Source organism: Apaloderma vittatum, unplaced genomic scaffold (genome assembly GCF_000703405.1).
Source record: "Apaloderma vittatum isolate BGI_N311 unplaced genomic scaffold, ASM70340v1 scaffold636, whole genome shotgun sequence".
Taxonomy (NCBI): Eukaryota; Metazoa; Chordata; class Aves; order Trogoniformes; family Trogonidae; genus Apaloderma; species Apaloderma vittatum.
In genome coordinates this window covers 15,850-33,648 of record NW_009719755.1, presented here as the reverse complement: position 1 = coordinate 33,648, position 17,799 = coordinate 15,850, and the positions used below count along the sequence as shown (strand labels likewise).

General features: G+C 48.5%; 1 protein-coding gene across 1 annotated transcript; it reads left to right on the top strand.

Moving 5' to 3' along the window:
- Positions 1 to 8,408: 8,408 nt before the first annotated feature.
- Positions 8,409 to 16,549, top strand: CRYGN (crystallin, gamma N). The gene is made up of 4 exons (XM_009870739.1): positions 8,409 to 8,432; positions 8,900 to 9,148; positions 10,899 to 11,044; positions 16,414 to 16,549. Exons 1-4 carry the CDS (start codon positions 8,412 to 8,414, stop codon positions 16,547 to 16,549), a joined length of 552 nt encoding a protein of 183 aa, XP_009869041.1. The 5' UTR covers positions 8,409 to 8,411.
- Positions 16,550 to 17,799: the final 1,250 nt, after the last annotated feature.

Below are 17,799 nucleotides of genomic sequence, written 5' to 3'. Positions count from 1 at the left end.
CGCTCTGTTTATATTTTTGGAGGATTGATTATTCCGTATAAACTCTCTTTTTCTTCACCTGGTGACCTTAAGAGGAGGTGTGAGACCTGTGGCTTCTTTGACTGTTGCGCTTGGGAAGTTGTTTCTGAGTGATCTCGACCATTTTGCTCCCGGAGCTCCAGGCTCGCCGAGCAGCTCAGCTGTGCTTTGTGCCTGTTCGTGGGAAGGAGAAACAAGTGACACCTGTGATCTAGAAGGGAAAGCTTGGGTTTTCAGTCAGACATCCCGCCCGCTATTTTTGCTCTGTAACTTAAGAATCGTGGAGTAAAGGGTGTGTGAATCTGTCCCGAGTAACGGGCCGCTGTACCCAGACTGTTCACGTGGAGTTGTAACGAGGAACGCTGTCGAAGTGGAGCAGATTTGATTCAGGTCACAAGCATAGACTTGCTAAGAAAGCAAAAATATAATTTAAAATAAATTGCATGTCCTGAACAAATTGATGTGGGCTGTTTGTCATGCGTTTCGCTACTTTTGTATCTCCGTAGCACCAGTAGAGAGAGGTGAGTGGTCTGCTGGCCCTCGGCTGCTCGCAGCGTCAGGGTGCCGGCACGGCTCTGGGCAGCTTCCCTGAACCAGGAGTTTTCACTTGGCTTTTGGACTAGAGGCTTAACAAGCCCTAATCTCTTCGGTCTGGAAACAAAATACTTCAACTAGATATTTTAAAAAAAAACAAACCCAACTGTGCAGTTGACCTACTTTGTAGCTAAAAATAAAACCGAAAACAACAATGAAAACAAACGAGGCTTATTTGGGGAGCAGTTAATTAAATGAAGTGTTCCTCTTGCATTTTTGTGTTCATTTGAAAATTTAATTTCCGGCAAGAGTAAAATGGAAGGGAAACTTGCAATGTTTTTTGCAGGCAGAATTAGCTTTTGAATTCTGCTGGTCGGTGCTAAAAGATCTAAATTCAGCATGTCTCATCTCTTTGTTTTGTGTACACTGGTTCCCTCATACTGTACACAAAATAGTCTAAACCCCTCAGTTAACAGCATATGTAGAAAAACTTACTTTCCTTGGTCACCATAAGATTAACCAGCTTCCTAGCAAAAAAAAAAAAATTGCCTTTTTTCCTCCATTCAAGGTGTTTCCCAAAGTTTCTGAAACTTCATTTCTGTTACCTGGATTTTCAGACCCTGTGCCAAATGCAGGTTCTGTAGCTGGATGATTGTCAGACACGATAGATCGCTGGGGTTCAGCAAAGTGGGAGTGCTCGTTTGGGGAAACCAGCACGTGCTTTGATTTCAGAACCAGGCTGTTTGCTGAGCAGAAGTTTTCCTTCACAAGAAGCTGCAGCGCTGGAATGAGGGTAGTTTTGGCTGATTGCGAAGTTGCCGAGGATTCAGAAGATGTTCTGTGGGACACAGGGGCAAAATGCATCTGTTTGATAGTATCCTTCATTGCCTGATCATGGAGGTGATAGATGACTTGTTGCATGACCAGTCTGGCTTTTTTTTGTTTTGTTTTTTTTTTTTTTTTTTTTGTTATGGGCACAATGTCATGCGGCCTGTGTCACATGGGAGAAGTTCTGGAATATCAGAAACATCAATGACCACATCTACTCTTTTTTTTATTGTTAAATAGTTGCCGCATACTCTGTGAGAGGGCTATGAAGCACTGGCACAGGGTGCTCAGAGAAGCTGTGGATGCCTCATCCCTGGAAGTGTTCAAGGCGAGGCTGGATGAGGCTTTGGGCAACCTGGGCTAGTGGGAGGTGTCCCTGCCATGGCAGGGGGGGGGAACTGGATGATCTTTACGGTCCCTTCCAACCCAGACCATTCTATGATTCTTTGTGTACTGGTGATCAATCTAAAGCCTGAAGTAACTGGTGCATTGGTGCTTGAGCTGTGCCAGCTGCTGAAGCTTTAAAGAGGATGGATAAGGAAATGTGTAGCTTGATAGTCCTGGGATAGTGAAGGCTCTGCCTTCCAGGGGTGAGGCTTTTCGGCAGGGCTTGAGGGCAACTGCAGGTTCGCTGGGTGGCTTGCAACGGGAACTTCCAAGACTTGATGTACTTGGCGCTGAGAAGCGTGTAACAGCTCTTGCAGTTAATAATAGGTGAAGAATTGAATTAGTCAGTGTATGTTGTTTTCTTTCTCCTGTTGTTGGCTCCTCCATGAAGAAATGTAAACTGTTCCCCTCATCCGAGCCTTTCTCTGCTACTAAGAGCTAAAGACCAGCCACGTGCAATAGTCTTGCACCTGTGATGAAAAGCGTAGTCGAGTGTGATCACTAGTCAGAGGGCTACTTGTCCTTTGCTGTACAGAGATTTCAGCTGGCTTCTCAAGATGGAACATTCTAGCATTTGGAGTCTAATAGAGGCTGGAGCAGCCTCATGCTCCTTTGTGCTGCCTTAGGGGCTGTCACGGCTTAGGTTCTTCACCGTAAGAGCCCCAAAATGGGATGGTGGGCGATCCCAGTGTTATGGACAGAAAGAAGAGATCAGTATCTAGCAAACTGCTCCTTACCTGGAGTCGATTAATTTATGCAGCCTTGTATGGTAGCTGCCCTGATCCTTCAGAGGCTTCTGGAGGGCTGTGATAAATGGTGCATGAATTTCAGGGTAAGTCACCAAGGAAGTGAGTTCTGTGGCCCAGGCTAGAAAAAACTTGATACACACTTAACAGGGCCCGGCCTTATTCTTAGGGGGAGATCACTGGCAAAGGTGAAAGTGCAAAGATGCTTTTCCTTTTGAGGAAATGAGCAAAATTTAACTACCAGAAATCAAGTTAAGTTTCCATTGACTTGTGTGGATTTAAAACGTGCTGTTCTGGAAATGACTCCTGCCTTGCTTATGCTTCTGTTCAACTCCTCGCTTTGCTGCGTGAATACCAGGAAACCTCCCAGTATTCTGAGCCCTGGAGACCGAGCTGTCAGCCTGCCTCGATGGAAATGATGAAGAAAAGTTGTGGGGCTGATGCAGTTCAGCAAGTAGAGGACGGACTGCAGGCAGAAAGTGGATACATGATCCTTCTTTTTCCTATTATTCTTGTTTCTATGCATAGCAAGATTTATCCCTGCCTGATTAACTCCACAGCAGGCAAGGCTTGGAGATATTCTGCTTTGGGTCTGTGGAGTCTTCTGCCTAACGCTTCTTCCCAGCTTCTGTAAAGGGCTGGTGAATGCACACTGGAGCAGAAGAAAAACTGAAGAAATGGTTCACTGCTCCCTTGTGCCTGCAGTAGCTGTACTGGAGCATCTGGTCCAGGCAGCTTTACGTTGTTTCTCAAGCAGGGGCAGAGAAACACGGACTGAAATTGGGCTTTTCTGAGGGAGTTCTTGCGGCGTTGGAGGCGATGGGTATGACTTCAGTCTTTCCATTTTCTGTTTTCCTTGAACCGAGAAGTTTCAGTGTCCAGACTTGCACCCTGGAATCAATCAAGGGCAACTTTTGCAGTTACCTTTGTTTCTGGCACAGGTGAGTAAAAACGTCCAGCTGGGTCTATCCCAGCTGGCAGCAAGTTTCCATCGAAGTGCAAGATGGGCAGCAGCCTGAAATGAGACGGGTAACCTCTGTCATGTATTTTTGTGGTCTCACCTTCTTCAAAAGATACTTGTAATTTTACGCCTCTGTTGCCAAAGAATTTGTGCCGCTGCTCGGTGCAGATGTCGGAGGCCGCGGTGCGGGCAGTGACGATGCACCTGGGCTTGCTGAGCTCACCCTGCTAATGAGCACTGCTGGGCTGTAGCCTCCTGAGAAGGAGAAATCAACAGGTTCTAATTAGTCCTTATGTAATCAGTAGTGCTCATCTTCAGAGCATTTTGCTAATACTGACTAATCTACATGATCTCATGTAATAAGATCAAAATTACTCCTTTGACACGGGGGAGGAGGGTGAGGACCTTTGCACAGGTGCCTTCACCTTGTTACGGGGAACAGCAGAAAATGCTAAACTAGGTCTGGGTGACGGATGTCCTCAGCATCGAGCTTTTTCTTAGGTGTCCTGTTTCGTTTCCTTTCTGAAATAAGTTGAAAACAGGATTTCACCTGAAACTCTGGGCTTTCTGAGGTTTCAAAAATGAAATTCAAGTCCCATCTCAGTAGATGCACTAGTACTGATCCCTAGGCAGAATATTACTGAAAACGAGCTTTTGCAGATTTTTTTTCAAGATCCGTCTCTGTAATGCTACTAAGAAATATTTGGCTAAACCTGACCAGCAGGTCTCAACTCCAAGGAGAGCAGCTATTTTTCCTAGTGGGAACTGGGCCAGATCTGAACCGTCGTTCTGTGGCAGGGTTTGCTCAGGCACAAGGAGGTTTTTTGGAGCCTGTACCCGATGCAAGGTGTTGCATGGCACGAGATGGGCAGTGGGTCAGGGCGTGGGATGGCCACCCTTGGTAGGGCGATATTGCAGAGACTCTTAGTCTTGCTGCATCCACAGCGAAGACAACGTGTTGAGCCCAAAACCATTGCCTGGCTGCCGATTCCCATTTCCAGCCAAGAGATGATGGATTCTGCCAGCGAGGGTGTGGGTTGGGATGGTTTGCACAGATATTCTGCAGTTGGTGTAACCAGCCTCCCCAGCAGCCCTGGGAGGCAGCACATGGTGTACCCAGTACTGGGAATGGGTTAATCACCAGCAGAAATCAGCGCTTTAGCAACTGGTGTGTGAGGTGGACTAGGTCTTAATCAAGCAACATGGATTTAATATAGAAATTCTCCCTTGAGTCATAAGGGTGGTTTCTCACTCTGAGGTCTGTTGCTGCTCTGAAGTGGCCCACAAGATGTGCTCATCCTTTTCAGCAGCGAGCCAAAAAATTTTTCCATGGAAAGGAGCTGTGGTTGTTCCATATCTAATGAGCTGGAAGGATCTCGCACTGAGGTACATGAAGAAATCTGTGAGCTTTTTAAAGCAAGATGGCGTTTTGAAAGCACTGAGATACAACTGTTTTCTGTGCCAGGTCTTACGCTGCTTTGCAAATACTGTGAAAGCTCCTGCAGGAGCTGAAGCAGGACCCTTCCAGGGAACACGGTGCAACTCCTTGGCTGTTGCTCACTTAATTATAATTTGTGGGGGGGTTGTACTGACTGTAGTACGTACCTCTAAGCAGAATGCTAATCATGCTCAACCTCTGCTAAGAAATATTCCTGTTAGCGTTAGGTGAGGTCACTCCCAAAGATTCACCTCCAGAAGTCACACCCTGCTCTCTTGAAACCTCTGTGTCAGAGGAGCAGTGAGTTTGGCGTCCTCCTGACGTAACTCATGTCATTTGGCAGCATCCTTCTGCCAGCACCACCTAACCCCGCAGACCGTTGCAAGGCACATTGCTGGACCAGACACGTGCAAGGGTCGGTGTCTGCTGAGCTGCATGGAAAAATCACCCCCGTAAATCCTACGTAGCACCCCATGGTAAGAGTTGGTGGCATCTCACAGCTGTGTTTTGCAGACCACCCAGCCTGGGCTCGTTTACGCTGACACAGCCTCACTCACAGCCCCTTGGCACGTAATGGAAATCACTTTGTAAGAGAACAAGAGCTGTGCCTGGATCCTGTGTGTAGGTGGGATCCAGTGCGTTTTTGTCCTGGAGGGTTGAGTTCTGGTTTCTATCATGGCGGGGTCTGTGACTGGTGTTGCCACCAACAGTGTCCTGTGGCATCGAGTCCTTCCCACCCCAGTTTTGTTGGGGATATAATTGAAATCAACCATGGCCACCTTGGGTGGTTGAGGTTTTCAGTTTTCTCACCTACCTGGATCTGGCCTGGGCTCAGAGGAGATGGTCTCTGACCACGTTGCTCCTCAGCCTTGTGGCAGCAAAGGCTGACAGGGATAGCACAGCCCAGAGCCACCCCTGCTGACATCAAGCCCGATTTCTTACTCCTTCTCTGCCAAGAAGCACAAAAAAAATCTTGAACTTGTAAAATTCATGTTTCCAGTGCTTCACCCTTTAAGCAGAAGGCAAGGTGTGCCTCAGAACTGCATGCCTGAAAGGCTGCTTGTGGCCACAGGCTCCTCAGGCTGCTCTTTTCTCTCTTCCCGTGGCAGCGAACTAAGGGGGTTTGTCCAGGAGTTATGATTTGCCATTTTGCAATGTTCTTTTTTTCCCCATCATTTTCTTTTTTTCCTAGAGAGGAGTCCTTTGCTGTTTCATGTCTTTAATGTGGTTTCTTAAAGAAATGAGAACAAGGTTGTCACACCCTCTTTCCATCTCTCCTAAAATAGTGTCTGAACCTGATGAACAACTTCTAACAAATCTAACAGCCAGCCACAAGTCACAAATCCATCATGTTCCTGCACATTTAATTAAAGCTCACATCTTAGGAGAATCAGGAAAATCCCACCGTGAGATAGAGCCAGAGGAAACCAGGCTCCTATGGAACTATTTGCTTTACTGGGTACTTTGGGGCCACTTGGTCCTGGATGCTGTGGGTCTTCCCCTCCAGACACCAACCAACTCATGGCCAACGTGAAGAGTGTGTGAGCTGTTAGGACCCCAAGGGACAGGAGAGGTGGCTCCCAACGCCAACAATGGTGCCACCTCATCACCCTGGTGCTCCCAGCCATGACTCAGAAGAGGGACACATCTCCTCCTTCTTTCCCAGGGCCCTAAGTGCAAGGTCATGGGGAAGGGCTGGATTTGGGGGAGGCTACTAATGCCCCCCACCCTGGCTGCTGCTCTTCCAAGTGGCACTTTCTATGTGCTGTTACTTTTCTCACAACATCTGGTGACTAATTTAGCACGTAGAAATAACACCAGCATTCCAATGAGCATTTGAGTAGGTTTTTTTGTTTGTGTTTTTTTTTTAAATAGATGAGAAAATATAAATGTAAACAGCGTTTCTGTGATGCCAGGGCAGGTTTACCTACGTCAGCTGAAGGATGTGTTTCTTCCCCAATCTCAATATGCCTCCTTCCTCCTCCTGCTCATCCCAGTCAATGGGATGTTTTCCAGCTCAGCCTACGTGTAGGCATGCACACTCTTACTAACTTTGACATCTTAATTGAAAAGACGGTGTGTGTTTAAGCTTTAATAATGACATCCTTTCCTCCCAAACGGTCTTTAATCTTGAAATGAAGCGGTGAACCATGGCAGCTGAGCGGGATTGCCGAGCGAGGCTGCTGGCACACGTGCAGGTGGCAGCGACCTGCCGAGAAATGAGTTCTGATGCTTCGGATTCGAAACGTGCGCCTGACAGTCCGCATGGCGAGGTGGGAGGTGACGGGGGCCTCGTGAGTGACGAAGAGCAGGATTCATTGAGTAGGAACTGGGTGTGAAATCTCTTATAGAGCTATCAAATAGCAGAAAAGACAAATCTCCTCTTAACACGGTGCCCTGGCCCATTTCTGAGGGCTGGTGCATGGGCCACCCCCATGAATTTGCCTTTACCTCTTCCTAGCCTGGCTCATTAATACGGGCTGGAGCTTTCCTTTGCTATTTGTCCTGAGAATAAGACAGTTAAAATTTCTAGATGCTCTTGCAACACAAAAGAAGGGAATATGAAGCAGCTTTTCCTTACGCTGACACTTGAGATGCCAGACTCCTAATTCTGTATTTGCAGCTATATGGGAAATATTACTTTACGGTCAACAGCATGGCTTTAAAAGTTCCTCTGATCCTGACTTATAGCTGTGTCTTGGTGCTTCAGAGCTGAAAGATCAAAACATTCATAAAAACTATGCTCATAAATAACATTGGTGGGTTTGCAAGCCCAACCTTTGTGCTTCGGAAAGGATTAGGTCCTTGGCTTTCAGAGGTGGCATTTAAAGAGGTTTGAAGGTTGAACCAGAAACCGTTGCTTTGATGGATGGAGTGCGAAGTATGGTTGGTGAGGAGTTTTCCAAGGATGCTCGCTTTTGGCTGCCACACTGCAATAGGCAAGAAGCTGGGAAAAAACAGTAAAAAGAAGTGAACCTCATGCAAAGAAATTAGGTGCCATGCTTAGAGATGCTACCGTTTCCTTATTTACTTCTTAGCTATTCTAAAATATGAGAACAAAAGAGGAAAAGGAGAGAAAAAAGAAAAGAGGAAAAAAGGAAAAAAAGGGAGGGAAGGGAAGTAAAAGGAGAAAAGGAGGGGAAAAGGGGAAAAGGGGAAAAATAGGGGGGGGAAAAAGGGGGAAAAAAGAAGTCCTTCAAAAAGGAGCAGTCAATGTGCACCGCTAATCAACCAAAGCCCTGCCAAGCAAATCTTTTGTCAGATCGTCTGCCCGAAATCAAAACCCCGGACTCAGCAGGCCTCGTTACTGGCGGTTCTGCCTACGAAGCAGGAAAGTGTAAAGCCCCCGGTTCCCGCTGCTTTGTTAAAAAGTCCTCGCGACACCAGCCCCGTCTCCCCCCCCACCGCCGGCTGCTATATAGCGGGGTGTCCAACGTTTCTGTCCATCGCGGTTTCGGTTTGGCTCCCGCTTTTGGTCTTGGATAGCAGCCAGCAGAAAATGTCTCAATACTCAGGAAAAGTAAGTAACGACCCAACTTCTTCCCTTTTTTCAGCCTGGGGCTGGAGAGCCTGAACATCCTCCGGGTTGAAGGAGTAGGTTAGGGAAATGTCCCAGAGGATACGACGTGAGCGATGATGCCAGGAGCAAATTTGGTAACAGGGATGGGGAGGAGGGCGGCAGAAGGAGCTGAGTTTCCTGTTTTTCTGCTGGAAATATGTGTGAGCAATCGTGAGGCGGCGAGAAGTGTCGTAAGTGCGGGATGCGCTGCGTTCCCAGAAAAACAAATACGGTTCTTAGGAAAAAAATGCCAAGGGTGCCTTGCTCCTCTTGCTGGAAAGCAGCAGCAAAAAAAAAAAAAATCAAACCAAAAAAACCCCCTCACCCTAAAATGATGTATCTGCAAGAGAATTCCCATTTGCTAGAAATGGGGTTCCAGCTGTGCCCCTGCTCCTCACCGCGGGTCTGTTCTCCTCCCTCCCCTCCAGATCACTTTCTACGAAGGCAAATGCTTCACGGGCAGAAAGCTGGAGGTCTGCGGCAGCTGTGGCAGCTTCCAGGACCGAGGTTTCCTCAACCGGGTCAACTCCATCTGCGTCCAGAGCGGGGCTTGGGTCTGCTTCGATCACCCTGACTTCCGAGGGCAGCAGTACGTCCTGGAGCACGGCGAGTACCCCGACTTCTACCACTGGAACGGCCGCAGCGACCACCTGGGCTCCTGCCGGCCCGTCGGGATGGTGAGTGGGCGATGCCGGTGCTTGGCTCGCCCGGCCGGAGCATCGCTTAGGACAGAGCTGCCATCAGGCTTTATTTTGCGTGAGCCCAGTCAAAAAGCGTAATTAAAATCCGTTCTTTTTAGAAATTACACAGGAGGACATAATCTCCCAGGGAAGATTTGTCCCCACGTGGAGCCACAAAGCCGAGTTGTGGTTTCCCAGTGCCTTCCAGGCAGGAGGAAGATCCCTCGCCTTCCTCCTGCAGCGGCTTTCACGGGACGAGATTTTCCCGTGGTTTTTCAGATGAGGTGTCACATGCTTTTCCTTTTTAATGTGACTTGCTATGAAATACTTACATTAAGGAGGTTCGTTGCCCAAGGCACACTGGAGCCGCAGCAGCCTGGTCTCCCCACGCAGCCAGAGGGGGAGCGAGCAGCTCCAGGGCTCTCTGAACCGACCTATGGGGCAGCCGGACTGCTCCTGGCAAATTTTACCTGAAATCTCTGCTGTTGCAAAACCCTCCCAGTAATCCTAAACTAAAACAATTTATTTTTTTTTCCCCATATTGGATAGCCCTCCCCTTACAAAGCTTTTAAAAGGACTGCCCAGATGAAGTTTTAATTGGAAAAGTTAAAAAGTAGGTTGGGTCTTCCCATTCGACTGTCCCATCACTCGTGACTCCCAGGGCAGTGATGAACCCACTCGGAGCTGTTTCTCAGGGGCCCCAAAGCTGCTTTTTGGCACAGCAGTGGGTTTGTTTCAGGTTCACAACATCCTTCGCAAAGCACCACTGTGGTCCTTACACGGAGGGATGCTCTGCCCCGGCCCTGGAGCCCGGCTGGCGCGATGATGTGCTCCTCCTTCCTTGGCCCATGCTTTTCCCTGTGAGATGCCAGTGAGTGCTTCGAGGCATTTCTGCAGTGCAGATTCCCGGAGGAATGTTTGCTCAGGCGTGGAATCTGGTGCGGCTGCTGCTGGCGGCTGCCTGCCGTGGGGTTTGGCATCGCAGCCCGACCTTCTTGTGCGTTGACGTTGTTTGTTTGAGAAATGCGTTTAGGTATTCTCTGAAATTGGCTTAAAACTATCCTTTCAGCTCACTCTATCCCATATACTTATGCCTTAGGCTGCAAAAATCTCCCCAGAGGAAATTATTGTCTCACCCTCAAGGGTTCACACAGCAATGGTGATGCTGGAGAAGTTTCCCTTTCTTTTCCCTTTATTTCTTTTCCTTAAAGAAAGGCACAACACCTTCCAGCAGGATGCGCATCTGTAGTGGAACTGGAGGCAAAATACATTAGCTTAGGGTAACAGTCTTACACCTGTGCACACTCTGGATACATGTTTTTTTTCTTGTTTGCTGTGTGAGCGCACAGAGCGCCGGGGCTGTAGGTGATGCTGTATTTAGGATGGAGGGTTTGTGGGCTGGTGGGGTGGATCTGTAGATGGGTGAGGGGCCACGTGTGCCCGAGCACAACACACCCCACCAGCAGCACGTTTGCGCACGGATGGCAGCCGTAGGGGGGTGCAGCCGGGAGATGAGGGCTTTCTGGCTGCTTTCCTGGTTTTCTGGGAAGTGATACGAGTTTGTGCGTGCTCTGTGCATGCTGGCACCGGTGGTGGTGTTGGACTGGCTTTTCACATTCCCTTCCAAAGCAACCTTCCATCTTCCTCTTTGCCTTATAAAAGCTGGGGAAATAATTTACTGCCTTTCAATTTGGTTTGTTGTTTGCTTTTTTTTTTTTTTGCTTGACTTGAATCCCTTTGTCCCCAGCACGGCGAGCATTACAGGATCGAAATATTTGAGGGGAGCCATTTTAGCGGTCCCAGCCTGGAGCTGACGGAAGATTGCTCCTTCCTGCAGGGACAAGGATGGGACAAGACCTGCATCAACGCCCTCAAAGTGTACGGCGACGGCGCGTAAGTACCCACAAGTGTCCCGGCACGCAGCCACTCGTACCCAGCACCACAGGTACTGACGTATCTGCAGAGACTTCTCCTGTTGTGGAAAAGCCTGTCAATACTGGGGGCACTTGGGCAAAGCCTAAAAACGTGAGTTAAGCCTATGGCTTAAAGGTGAATTTCGTGCCTGCCCATTGAGAGCTGCTTCAGAGTGACAGGATTTTTGAAGGGTGGGAGCTATGTGCAAGCTGCAAGAGCTCTGAGACACCTTTTTAAGGTGTAGGAAGCAAAGCCTAGAAACAGCTTCTTTTTTCTTTCTCTTTTTTTTATTACGTTTCTGTGCATGTTTCTAAACACCTCTTTAAAATACATGCAGAAGCTTTTGGGGAGGGTGGATGAATGGCTCTGGGTGACATAGGTCAAGGCTTTTGTTTTGCAAGCGGCTTCCCCAAGGCTCGCTGCAACACCAGAAACCTCCTCCTTGGACAGCAAAAGTGAGACAGCAACATTACCTTAAAATCAAATCCTGCCTCTGAAAGACAGGGCCAACTGTGAAGGCGATGCACAGCCACCTCGATGGGTGTGCATCCTCCTGCTCCTGCAGATGCTGCTGAAAGCCTCAGCAGGACAGCAGCTTTGCCTTTTTCTTGCTGTTGGGTGGCAATTTGCATTTCCTTGGTATTTTTCTCTTCTTGTGAAATGGGCTCTTAACAAGGTGTCTCCACTTCCCTCTGCCCGACAATTGCATTTTCACTGCAAGGGGGCTGGGAGGTGGGAAATGCCCTCAAATCCTCCCAGAGCGAGGCAGAGAGGGGCTGGAGTGAGGCACAGGGCAGAGGGGAGCCCCTGCAGAGGACTAAGCACAGAAATGCTCTTTTCCATCTGCCCTGGCCTGGGTATCACGCATCTCACCTGCATCCAGCACGGGATGTTGGACCCTTTCTGTCCAACGGTATTTTTTTCCCAGAATAGGAAAAAGGTTGTTGCCATCCAGGCCTGTGATATCCTGACAGTGAGTGTCCTGTGGGACCCTTTCTGATTCTCCTCTTCCCAAAAAACAGGCTTATGATCAGGCAGAGGAGGTTCATTAAAACAAAGGAGCGGAGCTACCAGCTCTTGATGGGAAGAAGTAGCTGGAGCCCACCGGAGACCCCGTTAGCGCTGAGCATTTGAAGCAACAGGCATTTGAGTACCAACACTTTGTTATAAATCCAAGGAAGAGCCTATGAGTACTCTGGCAAAAGCTTTAGGGATAATTATTTACCACATGTGTCCCTGTAGCAGAGCCTGGAGCTTGAGAAATTGGGAAGCTTCCCAGAAACTTTCAAGCACTTAAGTTTTTCAGATGGATTTTCCCCCCTCCTTTGCAAAATATGTAAGGGGCACAAAACTTGCTTTCCTTTGCATGGGAGCCCAGACTATCTATGTTACCATTACATGACTTCTCAAAGGCTTCGAGTAGCGATAAAAAAAAGAGGAAAAAATATAATACTGAGAGGAGCGCGGTGAGGAAGCTTTCTGAGTTTGTAGCATTGCATTCAGAGCCCAGAAGATGGTTGTTGATAGCATGGGGAGGGTCCATAAAGGCCATTAAAAGGCAGGATGATCCAGAGGAACCTGCTGGCCCTGGGCTGCAGGAGGTGGGAGGGAAGGAGGAGATACCGCAGCAAAGAGGTGAGACCAGGGAGGAGCAAGGGACCCTACATGTCGCTTTCCTCCTTTGGATGCGTCATGTAAGCCCAGGTGCGCCCAGAGTGCTGCAGGTGTAGCTGGTGCTGGGCTCAGCTGGGCCAAACCTTTCCAGGACCCATTCTTGACTGTTTGGGGAGCAGAGGAGATGCGGCTGGTGGAGATGAGGACAATTTCAGTCACAAGTTGTCTCCAGCACATCCCCAGCCTGAAAGTGGGGCTTTTTTACCCTGTGCATGCTCAAAACAGACATAAAGCAGGGTCCTCCTGAGCTTCCTGACTGCTCCCAGTAGCGCTGAACTCTCACTCTGCAATTTTCCCCCTGACTTGCCCCAACGTGACATCTGTCTTGCTTCCTGGTGGGGCTGAGGGTGTCCGGCACCTTCTCTACTGCCCTTTTGGGATTGGCAGCTATTAGTTCCTACAGCCAGAAAGGGTAATGATAAACCTGTTAAAGCTACACTGGAAACAAGCTTGATATTTCGGAGCAGTTTCAAGATGTTGCCGCCTCCTCGGAAGCTGTTGCGGTTTGTGTGGCGAGCAGCTTTGGCAGTCCCACGGGCAGAGCCAGCTCCAGTATCACATATGGTGTCATCCAGTTTTAGAGAAGTACATGTGCTTTTTGTCCTCCTTTGTGCCTCAGCCACTTCTACAGATGATTGCTTAGAAATAACAACTTTAAAAAGCTGAATTTGTTTTTACAGTCTGGGAGAGAATACCCCCAAAAGGGCTTTTCTACGCTACAGTGACATAACTTGAAGGGACCAGACCAATCATTTATTCTGCTGAAGCATTTAGGAGTGTTTAGTAGGTGTTCTGCAGTCAGGCTGAGCAATATCAGCCAGAACAGGTACCCGACCGTTGCTGCTCAATAAACGTTACGTATTTCTCAGCAGAGGCGATACCTGCTCATGGCACTGCTTGTGTCCTTCACAGAGAACGAGTGACCTCGAGCCCTACTGAAAGCATCTCACTCAGTTCAGGCTGAAGCTGCAGTGCTCCCCTACCAGTTTTTTTTTTAGTGCAAGAAGCCAGTTTTGGCTGATAGGGCTTGCACTGGTTCCATGCGAGTTTTATTCCCGTGTCCTCTGGGTTTATGTGCTAATGAAACACAGCACTGAGATGTCTGAGGGCTGCGAGCTATGTGCCTAGAACAGCTCTCCCATGCTGGGCTTGAGGACAGGATCAACCCTTTTTTTGTTTTCTGGGCTCCTAAAGGATTTGATTTCCTCTCTCACTGACAGTCTCAGAGAACATAAATTTTAGGCAATAAAGGAAAAGCTAAGTAAGCCATACAAGCCTTCAGTCATCACCTTGCACTGCCAATACTCTTCACTCCCGTCTCTCTGCTATTCTTTTTATTTCTCTTTTTTTTTTTGCAGCCTTCCCTTAAGCAGAAGGACAAGCCAGTGGGCTTTTATCACCACACCAGGTCATGCAGTCTGCTTCTGTCAGCCCCAGGCTCTGTCCCATTCCCTCCATGCAGCTGTGCAGACACATCAGCCATGTGTCTGGACAGAAACACAGAGGTCTTGGGAAAGGCAGTGGCTGTGAGGGGCTGCTCTACCCCCTGCACTTGTCCCCAGGGTACACCAGTTCTTGAAAGATGCCCTAGGGTAGGCTCTGGAAGGTCCACTATATCCTGGTGACCTGGTGATGCCCTGTGAACATGCCTGTCCCACCACCCTGCAGTGTTTTCAATACCGTTAGGTGTTCTCAGCAAGAAGGAGTGACTGGAAGGTGCAGAAAATAGAGTTGGGAGCTCTTTTCAGGAGTGCTTGGGGGAGGGATGGTGAGTTGATGGAGAAAGAGGCCGATGATCATCCAAAAAAACATGGAGAGGGGCATATAAGGTGAAGGGATGGGATAGAAAAGGAAGAAGGCCATGCATATCTTACGAACAAGGCTGAGGAGGATAATTTTACAAATCCTTCTTAAGCTGAATTGCTGGGCAATGGGTGACAGGGCTTCAGGACATCCTGCCCGTTCATTCACATGAGTGGCGGGCAGCCTTCTCCACATGCTGCAAAGTGAGCTCCAAAGGAAAAGTCTGAGGATGACTTTGCAATTCCAGTTCGGATATAAACTGGCTGCAAAAAGTGCCAAAGAATGAACTTATTTGTTTGCGGGAGACGCTTGGGATCCAAATGTCTTGGCTGAGCACATTGCAGTGATGCTGCAGAAAAGGGTTGTGCGAGCGTGGGCAGGTGGAGAGGGGCACCACGCGGGCGCGTGCTCAACGTGCCGATCATACCAGGGCACAGGCAGATGGTAGAAGGTGTCCCACCATCCCACATGGTGTCCTCTCAAAAAACACAGAATAAATCCAAATAAGTCAAGGAATTTATAAGATGACTCAACTAAATACCCTAAACTTTTGGGGTTTTGTTTTTTTTTGAGGGGGGTGTGTTTTGAGTTTTTTAAATAATGCCTCCGGATGGGTGGTTTTATAAACTTTTTTCCAGCTTTTTGCTCTGGGTCAGACTGATCTGAGTTCACCAGCTGCTGTCTGACCCTAGAGGCCCAGCAGTCTTTGACCCATCAAGCACTTAAAGGACCTTTTCTGTAGAAATTCCACATACAGTAGGTCTCAACCCTGATGTCACAGCTGGATTCCTAACAAGAGACAGATCACAGAAACCAAACCATTTGGAAGATTGCATTTGTGCTCTGTAGTCATTGCTAAGCCAATAGGTGCGACAAGCATCAGGGATCCTAATAAAATCCTTTAAAACTTTGAGAAGAGCAAGGCAGTTCAGCAATTACAAGGTGGAAACCTGGCTGTAAACCTATCAGAGCAGTGGCAAAACTTGGTTAAAAAGCATGGGAGATTTAAGTAGAGGAAAGACGGCCACATTAAAGTCATGGCACAGTATCTACTGAAGGGATGAAGGGAGAGAAAAGCAGCAAAATTTGCCTCTCTTGGCCAAAAGAATTGCTTCTGATTTGCAGACCTTTAAATGGAGAAATACATGCCAAGGCAGAAAAATATAGCCAAGCTGGGTGAATAAGTCAGGCATGCCAAAGTCACCAGGGTTGTTGAGTGTTGTATCTAATTTGACTGTATTCCAAAGGAAAGTTGTAGCTAAAGCTGGACGTAGAAATAGCAGAGGTAACAGAGCCAAATCCTGCTTTCTGTTGGAAAGCATAAAGAGAGGACATTGAGAATTACTAGCAAAGAGAGAAATTATAAAATATGGTTCCCATCATAGCTAATGAGTCAGTTCAGAGATGTAAAGCATCCTTCAAGCATTGCACATTTCTCCTTACAGTCCAAAATGGGTTTGTTTATCCAGGGGCTGAGGGGATTCATGTCCTTCTCTAGCACTATCAAATGCTATTAAATTGTTTCTGATGCATATCGTGAAGCTCAGAGAGATCCATTCCTACAGCAATGTGAAGTGGGGAGCCGTTGGTCCAGGGCTTCATCACTGGTGTAACCCAAACCAACATCTGAAGGCAAGGTCCAATCTGGCTGTGGATAATCGCCAGGCTACGCCGGAAATGAGGGGAAGCACCAGCAGTTAACTCCAGTGGGGGATTTCTGTGCACAGAATGGGACCAGGACAGCAGAGGGACCCTTGGGTCCCAATAGTTCTCAGTGAAGATTTCCCCAAAGGCAGCCACTCACCATGGGCATGAGGCCACCTCACGTGACCACGTTGTTGGGACCCCATTAACCCTCCCTTTCTGCTCAGGTGGGTGCTGTACGAGGAGCCCAACTACCGAGGCCGTATGTACGTGGTGGAACGGGGCGAGTTCAGCAGCTTCAACGCATGGCAGGCGCGCAGCGCGAGTGTCCAGTCCATCAGAAGAGTCGTCAACTACTTCTAGCCGAGCTTTCACCCTGCTATCAATGGCCTGCTGAGACCGGGCATCACCCTCCTTCCCACTCACCGACCCATAGAATAAATTGTTAAACACCAGCTTCTGGCTCTCAGTACTTTCTTTCCATCACTTGCATGAGTTCAAGAGGGAGTGGACTTGCAACCTTTCTAACCTTACTTTAGATGCTATGGATTTGGTTTTTCATTCTGCAGTGATTTGTAACCAAACTGGTGGTGACAAGCAGACCCAGGAACATGCTCCCTGATGCGGTTCTGGTCTGACACGTGTTCGCTCTGCCCTGTCCAGGGCCACCACGCGATGGACCCATCTGACTCCTGATGCCTGGAGGGTGGTCACATTGCTGCACACGTGTGTTGTGAGCACGGGCATGCAGCTGTCAGAGGGTCTGCTTGTGCCACGTGAGGACACATGTGAGGATCACGTCAGGATCTGACCGACTCACGGGGTCTGTCTGGCTGCGACGTGCTGGTCCTGATGCAAAGGTGATAGAAATCATTCGTCCTGAGTTACTTCGACCTTAGATCAACACGTATTAAAAAAATATATGTAAAAAAAAAATTCCCTGAAGGCACAAAACCTGAGCGATCTTCTCTTTACTCCCTGATTCATAAGCCCTTCAGCTGACAATGGCATTTTGAGGGGGCAGCAGCAAAAAATCCCAGCCACAGCAGTCACTTCCCTCTTCCCATCCTTCTTCCCTTTCAGAGCTCCCAGTCCATCCCAGTTGTTTTCACCCCATTCAGTGCTTGGCAGCTGGGATGGGAACAGCTCTGCCTGTGTGGCTGTGGAACATCCGCTACAGCCTGGGTGCTTCCCTTGCGCCCAGCAGTCGGGCAACCTCCTTTCTGTAAAATCATAAACTCAGTTCAGCGTTAGCTAAGAGTGCTTCTGGCTATTTCAGAAAGGAGTAATTTTATTCTTTTCACTCCATTATTCTATTAGCTGCTAAGGCTTGGCTGTCTGATGGATCCTGACAGGCACGGGCATGGTGCTGGCAGAGTTGCAAATCTCTGTGTTAATCCAGTGGGAAGGCTGTGGATCCAACCACTGTCCCCAGTCCTTCGAAGGGACGTGAGCGAGGCTGACAGGTCCCCAGCGCACTGGAGCACGAGGCACATGTGCCTCCAGGGCTGCTCTGCTTTGCTGGTCTGCAACAGGATCCTGCCCTTTGCAGAGCAATCAGGAGGAGCAGGGGTCCGTGCTCGTGCCCGAGCAGCGGCTGGTTGATCCCACAA

Excerpts from the sequence above, each read along its gene's own strand:
- CRYGN (XM_009870739.1), top strand. The coding sequence starts at position 8,412 with ATGTCTCAATACTCAGGAAAA. Across the intron at positions 8,433-8,899 it reads TGTCTCAATACTCAGGAAAA|ATCACTTTCTACGAAGGCAA; the intron begins GTAAGTAACGAC and ends CCTCCCCTCCAG. Across the intron at positions 9,149-10,898 it reads CCTGCCGGCCCGTCGGGATG|CACGGCGAGCATTACAGGAT; the intron begins GTGAGTGGGCGA and ends CTTTGTCCCCAG.